The sequence below is a fragment of the Sinocyclocheilus rhinocerous genome, unplaced genomic scaffold, assembly GCF_001515625.1.
Source record: "Sinocyclocheilus rhinocerous isolate Xijiao unplaced genomic scaffold, SAMN03320098_v1.1 scaffold231, whole genome shotgun sequence".
Lineage (NCBI taxonomy): Eukaryota > Metazoa > Chordata > Actinopteri > Cypriniformes > Cyprinidae > Sinocyclocheilus > Sinocyclocheilus rhinocerous.
Genome location: NW_015640454.1, coordinates 633,521 through 642,892, shown reverse-complemented (window position 1 = coordinate 642,892; position 9,372 = coordinate 633,521). Strand labels below are relative to the sequence as shown.

General features: G+C 36.5%; 2 protein-coding genes across 3 annotated transcripts in view; both read left to right on the top strand.

Annotated features, from left to right (window-relative positions):
* The window catches only part of LOC107752947 (zinc-binding protein A33-like), a 4,451-nt gene extending 2,409 nt beyond the window's left edge, over positions 1 to 2,042 (top strand). Inside the window, exons 4-6 of the mRNA XM_016569028.1 lie at positions 768 to 790; positions 860 to 978; positions 1,441 to 2,042. Coding sequence (XP_016424514.1) covers positions 768 to 790; positions 860 to 978; positions 1,441 to 1,982 — 684 coding nt within the window. The 3' untranslated portion in view covers positions 1,983 to 2,042. The remainder of the gene's footprint in view (positions 1 to 767; positions 791 to 859; positions 979 to 1,440) is intronic.
* On the top strand, positions 250 to 8,322 carry LOC107752948 (RNA exonuclease 4-like). 2 transcript variants are annotated; one of them, XM_016569029.1, is made up of 9 exons: positions 250 to 326; positions 2,966 to 3,206; positions 3,317 to 3,615; positions 4,504 to 4,656; positions 5,160 to 5,353; positions 6,780 to 6,868; positions 7,076 to 7,150; positions 7,278 to 7,352; positions 7,810 to 8,322. In XM_016569029.1, exons 2-9 carry the CDS (start codon positions 2,988 to 2,990, stop codon positions 7,945 to 7,947), a joined length of 1,242 nt encoding a protein of 413 aa, XP_016424515.1. In that variant the 5' UTR covers positions 250 to 326; positions 2,966 to 2,987; the 3' UTR covers positions 7,948 to 8,322. The 2 variants fall into 2 exon arrangements, with proteins under 2 accessions (XP_016424515.1, XP_016424516.1); XM_016569030.1 differs by lacking the exon at positions 250 to 326 and having other exon boundaries at positions 2,814 to 3,206.
* The last annotated feature ends 1,050 nt before the right edge of the window (positions 8,323 to 9,372 follow it).

Here is a 9,372-nt window from a genome sequence, read left to right as displayed (position 1 = left end):
GTGTACATTTATATATACGTAATAAATATACACAGTGCACACATATATTACGGTATGTAAACAAAAACTTTTATTTTGGATGCGATTAATCGCGATTAATCGTTTGACAGCACTATTTTCTACACAATTTTTCTCCGGACTTTTCCAAGGACCCCCACCAGCACTAATTTACGGGCCATTAGGGGTCCCCGTCAGCCCGCTTGAGAAGCCCTGTATCAAAACACACAGCGGAACGTTCATCCGCACACAGTTCCTGCACGGAGCCTACTGGTGTAACACACGACAGAAAGTTCCATCAGCATGGTTGTCTCATGGTGCAGTTATAGGTAGTTCTTTTACTAATATAACTGTTGAATGCTTTTGAAGTAATATATTCTCACAGACTGATAGATATAGATGCATTTTCCATAATGAGATCCCTTTGCCACGTCACCAAGTGAGCAAAATCAAACGCGCTCGTTTTCTCAGACGCTTGCAGAAAAAGGCTTACCAAAACCAAGTTACTGGGTTAATCTTTTTCACATTTCCTTGGTTGGTAGATGCACCGGGGACCTGATTATAGCACTTAAAACCTGGAAAAGTCAGATTTTCATGATATGTCACCTTTAAGTTATCTGGCATCCCCCTTTTCTGGGGCCCCCAGTTGGGCCCCGGACCCCTGGTTGAGAACCACTCTTTTAGGATGGTTCAACATTAGAGGAACTGCTGATGGATATTTTTCTCTTTGAGTGGACTGATAATAAATTATTTTCTGTTTTTTTTTCCAGAACTTCGAAGCCACAATGGAAAGGTAAGTCCTCTGCCTCCTGTCACTCTCTTCTGGCTGTGAACTCAAACCCACTGCAGACTGATCTTTCAGAGCCCGGAGCCCACAGCAGGAGCCACACATGAGTCCTGGAGCTTTGATTAATGTGGCAAATCACTTGGGCAACCTGACATTTGGAGTCTGGCTGAAGATGCGATATATTGTCCAAAAAGGTGAGTCTTTAAGTATAAATATTAGCGCTGGGTTTATAAATGAAAAATACAGATTTCTCGCATACATCGATTCTCATTTTGATGAACCGATATCGATTCTTAAATCCCAAGACTCTATCTGTTTTCAGTTGATGCGTGAACTAAACGTTATTTGTAGCGCGTTTCCTATCAGATGTCAAATAGATGTTTGGAAGATGTCTTTAAGATGTTTATGATTTAGAATGTAAAGATGTCTATCAGATGTTTGTACACAGCAGATGAAGCGATCTTTAACAGACATCTTGCCTGTACTATCTGGGGTTTACAGCATAAACACAGCAAAAAAAATTACATGTACCGTACCTGATTGCATATATATCCAAATGAATCGATATCGAATCAGATTGATTTGAAATCAAAACTGAACTGAGCCTATGTGCATACATGATACATCTCTAACTTTTGACTGTTTTGTCTCATCAGCTCCTGTGATTCTGGACCCCAACACTGCACATCCTGAACTCAACCTGTCTGATGATCTGACCGGTCTGACATGGAGCACAGACACTCAAGCCGTTCCCGCGAATCCAGAGAGGTTTGACGTCTATCCATGTGTTCTGGGCTCTGAAGGCTTTATGTCAGGAACACATTGCTGGGATGTGGAGGTTGGCGACAATACGCACTGGACTCTTGGAATAACCACAGCATCCAACCCCAGGAAGGGATTCACGTTCTTTGGCAAAGATGTTTGGTGCATGTGGTACAAAAATAAAGAATATTTCTCTTATTACCAGGAGCAAGCCTACACTCCTATTAGTGTTAAAGAGAAGCTGCAGAGGGTGAGAGTTCTGCTCGACTGGGATCGAGGAAAAGTGTCATTTTCTGATCCTGTAACCGACACTCAGCTGTGCTCATTCACGACAACCTTTACACAGAGACTCTTTCCCTTCTTCTCTAGTGTTTGTGTCACTTCTAGTTTGAGGATCCGACCGGTTAAAATATTTGTGACAGACAAGCACAGTTAGATGTGATTCTGTATATTTCATGTTGGAAATCATGTGCTTAATAAATACTTTTTCATTGCATTTTCTTTATTTCCTGCGATTTTTCAATACAAAATTGCTTATATGCATATTATAATAAAAGAAAAACAATGCATGGCTTTTGTTAATAATAATAATAATAAATAAAATATCAATTCTGCCAAATTAAAGGCTTTTAATGAGGCACATTTTGGCAAAAATGGACATACACTGTAAAAAACATATTTTTTGAAGTTGTAAATAAAATAAAGATTATTGGAGTACATTATAAAAGAAAATACTATTTCAGTTATCTACTTCAAAATTTCATGTTTAATTCAATGTGTTGCTTGCCATTTTTTTGTAATTATTTCTGTCATTTCCGAGTGACATCCATCTAAAATTGACAAGGCCGATATATTTTCATATTTTCCCATTGTATAAAGACCCAAGTTATACTGTAAAAAATTCATATTATAAACTTGTGTAAAATATTATTTGGAAAGTATTTTTTTTTTTTTCATTTTTTAAGTCAACATAGTGCTATTCTGCCTATTTATGTATTTATTTTAATCAAGTTATTTAATCTTATTTTTTATTGTTTATTGGTACATTTGTATTAGTGCTGTCAAACGATTAATCGCGATTAATCGCATCCAAAATAAAAGTTTTTGTTTACATAATATATGTGAGTGTACTGTGTATATTTATTATGTACATATAAATACACACACATACAGTATATATTTAGAAAATATTTACATTTATTTACATGTACCTCACAGAGTGATAGATATATATACATTTTCCATATATATATATATATATATATATATATATATTTACTATTTTCCGCGTTACCATGCATGTCATAGGTCTGCCATAACGCTAGAAAGCTTCCAAATAACATGTAAACATCTGGTGAAATTCATGTAATAACAGAAAAAGCTGAAAAACACCTACGTTTTTTTTTTATTATTCATTAGGTTACTTAAATAAAACCTTAAGATGTCTAAAGTTAAACTGAAGAAACGTGCTGAAAGTGTTCAGACTAATGGTCAGTCAAAACAGAAGAAGAAAAAGAAACATGATAACAATAAAAAGACGTTCTTCTACGACACAACAACAGTCATAAATAAGAAAACGAAACCAAAATCTGTAAAGCTAAGTATTATGCCCCCCACAAAAGTTGAAGAGTATTCGTGCAACTGGAAGACGTTACTGCAGGTAAGAGGAATTATTTACCATGGTAAAATCATATTGAATTCCTGTATTAGTAATTCTGAATGGGAAATGCATGTCAGCTGTTTTTACATTTGGTGTGTGTGTGTGTGTAGACTATTGCTGCAAATCCTGAAAAGCAGGATGCAAACGCTAAAGGAAAGCAGCTTCAGAAGACGCCGTCAGTTTCCAAAGACTCTCATAAACCAGATAAACCCTTCAAAAAACCCGCACGGACTGTCAAACCTGCTTCTGAGACGTCTGGAAGAGCAGAAAAAGATAGATTCCAACAGAACGGAAAAGACTCCACCGGACACAAACAATTCAAAGCAGAGAAGAGGAAAAGAAAGGAGGAAAAAGAGAAACAGATGAACAAAAAGAAGAAAGTTGAGGAGGTGGAAATGAAAACCACGGAGTACGTGTGTGTTTTAGTGCTGCTTCATTTTATATGACTGTCCTGTGGAAGCTTGTTTCCGCAGTGGAATTAAAAAAATTAAATCTTAAGTTCATATCTTCCAACTCAGGCTTTTTTTCAGAATTGTGAGATATAAACTCTCAATTGCAAGAAATGTGACATAAAAAAAAATTGCAATTACATTTTTTTTACTTTTATTCCATGAAAAAAAAAAATTGCGAATTAGAATTTATAGAAATAAAAGTCAAAATTGCAAGACGTAAAATTTGCAAACGAATTTTGAGGGGAAAAAGGTCTGAATTGCAAAATATGTACTCAGAATTCTGAGAGAAAAAGTAAAAAATTGCAAGACAAACTCAGAATTTTGAGAAAAAAAGTAAAAATTGCGAGACATAAACTCCGACAAAACTGGGCGTAACATAAAAATTTTCAATCTTTTAAACTCCCACATTTGATCATCATTGTGTGAGAGACTCCCATGCTAAAATTTCAATTCCATGCTATATTTTTTCATATATATAAAGACTCAATTTATACTGTGAAACAGTAATATTTTAAATGTGTAAAATATTTGGAATTTTTTTAATGTTACATTTTCTTCTCGCTATAGTACTGTTCTTTTAGATTTATTTATTTTAATTCTTTCAAAAGAAATTTAAAAAAGTCAAAATTGTGAAGTGTAAAATTCTGTGAAAAAAGTCAGATTTGCGAGACGTAAAAATCTGAATTCTGAGGAAAAAGTCAAAATTGGGAGATATAAACTCGCAGTTATGAAGAATAATGTCTGAAATGTGAGATTTAAGAGTCAATTACCTTTTGAATTTTTTCTATTCCATGGCGGAAACAAGCTTATATAATGTATTCTTTTAACACACCGTTTCCTCTTAGGCCTGATATCTGGTTTGATGACGTGGACCCTGATGACATCGAGGCCGCCTTGGGGCCCGAGGCTGCAGACATCGTACGGAAACGTAGCGGAATGCTGAAGTCTAGTGCAGAAGTCACAGAGAGCGTGCTGGTGAAAGAGCACGCGTTTGAGGGGTGAGACACCTCAGTGTTTCCCACAGACTTACACTCTGGGTATACATATGCAAATTCATTCTCTGCCAGCAGGAGGCGCTTAGAGCTGGAGAAATAGAGGTTTCCCCGGTAACTGCTGTACACAAAGCAGCGCTCCGCTCACAAACGCTGCTTTATCAGACATTAAAGGGGTCATATGATGCGATTTCAATTTTTTCTTTCTCTAAATGCAAGATGAAATGAAAATGACATCCAAAATTTTCTGAAGACGGTCGGTTTCCTTCATAAATACAGTGATATAAAAACACCCACACTGGGTTTCGATTTTGAAACGTGCAGTGCTCATGTTTATTCAACGAAGTCAAAGCCTTTTGGAAAATCTATTTGTGGCGGTCAGTTTTGATATTGTGCCGGGCCGCCACAAATAACTCAATGTATGAGAAACACTGCACCTGCAGCTCTCTGGGTAGTCATCACTTTTGAAGGATGTTAACCAATGGCTCTTGTTGTCATGGTGATTTCAGATTGACCCGTGCTGTTGCTATGGACTGTGAGATGGTGGGCGTCGGGTGTGACGGCGAGGACAGCATTCTAGCACGAGTCTCCATCGTCAACCACTTTGGAAAATGCATCTATGATAAATACGTCAAACCCACGGAAAAGGTTACGGACTACCGGACGGCTGTTAGCGGCATCAGACCGGCGGACATTGAAAACGGTCAGGACCCCTCATAGTAGAAATAATTAGATCGATTTTCTCTATTGCATTTGAAAAATACCGTATATTTGATGAAATAGTTGTTTGCATGGATTAAGAATGGAGTAAGAAAATAAACAAGTATTTCTTGCAATTTTGAGTTAACATCTCGGAATTCTGACTTTTTCTCAAAATTGCATTTGTAACACAATTTTGACGGTATTTCATGTAATTTAGATTTTACATCTTGCAAGTTTGAGTGAATATCACAATTCTTGACTTTTTTTCCTCAGAATTGCAGGTTTATAACACAATTCTGACTTTATTTAACATCTTGCAATTTTGACTTTTTTTCTCTCAGAATTGCGTTTATAACAATTCTCACAATTTTGAGTGAACATCACAGTTCTACATATTTCACAATGTCAAGTTATAACACAATTCTGACTATTTCTCACAATTCTAAATTCATATCTCCATTTTATTTAAAGGGGTCATCGAATGCTACATGCACTTTCACAAGTTGTTTGAACTGAAATGTGTGTTGGCAGTGTGTGTACACAACCACCCTAAAATGATAAAAATCCACCCAGTGTTTTTTTTTTAATCTACTAAAATCTTTACCCCTTTCTCAAATCGAGCCGATCTCAGATGCCTGTCTGTGTGATGTCACACAGACAGGCCCCTCCCACGATAGTTTGATTGACAGTAGCGTTTCAGCACAGACTGGACTGGCGTCTTACCTTAGACCCGCCCTGAGTGAGCTGTCATCAGTCCGCCATTGTTTCACCGCCGGAGCAGATGTAGACAAGAATGACTCCTAAGCGATTGAGGTGTTCTGGTGTTGGATGTAATAATGAACATAGCAGTCGTCATTTACTCCCGACATCTGAGCCGCTGAAGACGCAGTGGATTACATTTGTTTCTGAAGGTAATGCCTCCCTGATCTACATAAATGCGTTTATGTTCACGCGAATCAATGCTACAAAACGGCTTGCTCTGAAAAGAGCTGTTTTTGACAGGGTATAAACAATTTTTTTACACTACCATTGAGAAATTTTAACCAAAATATGTTACAGACTTTTCATTAAGACCCTAAAGAATCATATCAACTTATGGAAAATGGGCATCCGATGACCCCTTTAACAACTTGCAATTCTGAATTTTTCTTAAAATTATGTGTTTGACACAATTCTGACTGTACTTCTCGCAATTTTATATGTTAATATTTCTGTGGAAATATGCATTTTGTGATGCAGACACAGATCCTTTCGTCCATGAAATTAGGCGACCATTAAAATGACAGAATTGTGACTCAAGATTGTGAAATATAAATTCACAGTTGTGAGATTAAAAAGTCACAATTACCTTTTTAATTTTTTATTCTGTGGTGGAAACAGGCTTCTGTATGTTTGAGATTATTTATTGTTCTTCATGTGATTGACAGGTGAGGACATCAAGACAGTCCAGAAAGAAGTGGCTCAGATTCTGGAAGGAAGAATATTAGTGGGACACGCCATTCACAATGACTTAAAGGTACAGTACACACAACAAAAAAGGCCATTATCATGCTCGTATTGTTCCAAACCGGTATGCTTTTTCTGTGGAACACAAACACCAGAAAAGCACCAAACTAAGCTATATAACAGCATACGGGATTGTAATGACATGAGAGCGAGTAATGATGAGATATTTTTTTAACCAATGTCAGATTTATTTGAAATATCTCTGTCTTGTTCATAGATTTTGTTGCTGGATCATCCCAAGAAAATGATCAGAAACACACAGAAATACAAACCATTTAGGCAGAGAGTAAAGGTATGAATCGCAAAACACAAATGACGGGGAATTTGATCAATATTATTATTATTAATAAATAAATATGCAGTTAGTGAATTCAAGTCATCTTAATTGTCAATGTCTGCCCTCTTGTCCTCTTCCTCAGAGCGCACGTCCTGCATTGCGGGTTTTATGCAAAGAGATTCTCAATGTTAAAGTCCAGCAGGGTGAACATTCATCTGTAAGTCTCTCATCAACATCCAAGACAAATGAAACGCTCTTCTCCATCATTTCAAACACAAGCTTTTCCCATATAAAGCAAGTTAAGGAATTCAGGTCAGTTTAGGTCACCACATAGACTAGCGTACAAAAGGTTGGGGGTCGGTAAGATGTTTTAATGATTTTGAAAGAAGTCTCTCATGCTCACCAAGGCTGCATTTACTCCTGCGAAGCTGAATTTTCAGCATCATTACTCCACGTGATCCACATGATCCTTCAGAAATCATTCTAATATGCTGATAATTCCAATGTTGAAAACAGTTGTGCTGCTTCATATTTTTGTAGTAACTGTGAGAACTTTTCTGGATTCTTTGATGAATAGAAAGTTCAAAAGAAGAGCTTTTTTTTTTTAAATATACATTTTTTGTAACATCTTTGCTGTCGCTTTTGATCAGTTTAATGTTGTGTGTGCATCATAGGTTCAGGACGCACAGGCCACTATGAGGTTGTACACTCTGGTGAAGAAGCAGTGGGAGGCGGAGCTTAAAGCGGCCCGGGCGGGTCAATTTCAGAAGAGCCCCCGAAAACCCAAAGCTCCTAAAAACCAGAGCAAATAAACTCAGATCAGCCAATGAAAACTCATCGCAAATCGTCAGACTGAAACTGAACACGGATCTGAGCAGGGAACTACTTTACTGACATGGTTTGTTCTGGAGTAATACCTTCAGTTACCTCATGATGAACTGTGTTTAATACTCCTGTCTGAATGTCTCTCAGTTTGTCCCAACTTCTGTTATTTGGGGGATGAGACCATCAAACCGTTCAGAATATCAGTAAATAAGTGTAACTGTATCGTTGAGCCCTTTTTATACCAAGTAATTTAAATGTTCATTTTCCATCCTGTTTTAAATTACAAGACAGATGTAACTGTTATTGGAGACTTTCCATACTTTTCTGTCTGAACTGCTATTAAAGACCCCATACTTGATGGCACAATGTGTTGATTTATTTTCTCTAATAACTATACTGAAATCTTAAAATCCCCTTAAAAGTCAATTTTGTCCATTATAACTCATCTTTGATAATCAAAATTACATTTAAACCTGTAATTCCACTCCCTTATTTAGTATACTCTATGAATATTCAAATTAGCCATGCCCCCACCAACTCAATGATCATTAGCTTTTGGCTCGATTATGTTGTCAAACAGCTATAATGTTTTGCTAATCTTACACAAAACATGTTCTTGTGATATGCTAATGATATGAAAAGCCCCACCCCGCAATTTGGCTTCCAGAAATGGTGTTGATTTATGAATTTGAATAGTTTGTCTTTAAGCATATTAAAATCACCAGATCATAGACGTGAACAACGTTAAAAACTTCATTTTTACCACAGGGTCTTTAAAAGTAATAGATAAATCCTAGTTTAGATATTGGATGTTAGAAACTTACACAGAAACGGAACAAGCATGCAAGGAGGTCAGAGACAAATGTCTTTATTTAGCTCATGGAAAAACAGAGAAAAAGACCATTTTTACACATCATTGCAATATAAGTCAGTTACATGTCACTGATCCAACACAAATACACAGAGGGACAAGATCACTGCTAAACAGCTAATGACGTTCAAGTTTAGGTTGTGCCTAACAATTTTCAAAATATCGAACCTTCTTTTAGCCAGTAATGTTGTGTTCGTGAGATACAGAAGCGTTTAGTTACGTTTTCACATTCAGGAGATGACAAAAAGTTCCAGCTTTGCTTCCAAATCTGGAAAACCTAAGTTAATGATAAATAATAGTTAATTCTGCAACACGTCTAGATGGACAAGAGATTTGAGCTGGTTTGTGTGCTGGTGAAGTATTGATTGAACTAGTTTACAAGCTATTGTTACAAGTTAATTGGAAACAAATTATTTTAAAAAGTATTTCATAAAAGCATGTGAGCATCTAAAAGGATGAATCTCACAAACGTGCCCGGATCACATTTATATGGAAGCCTGATTCTGCCATGCGACTTTTTTTTTTTTAATTGAGAAAAAAA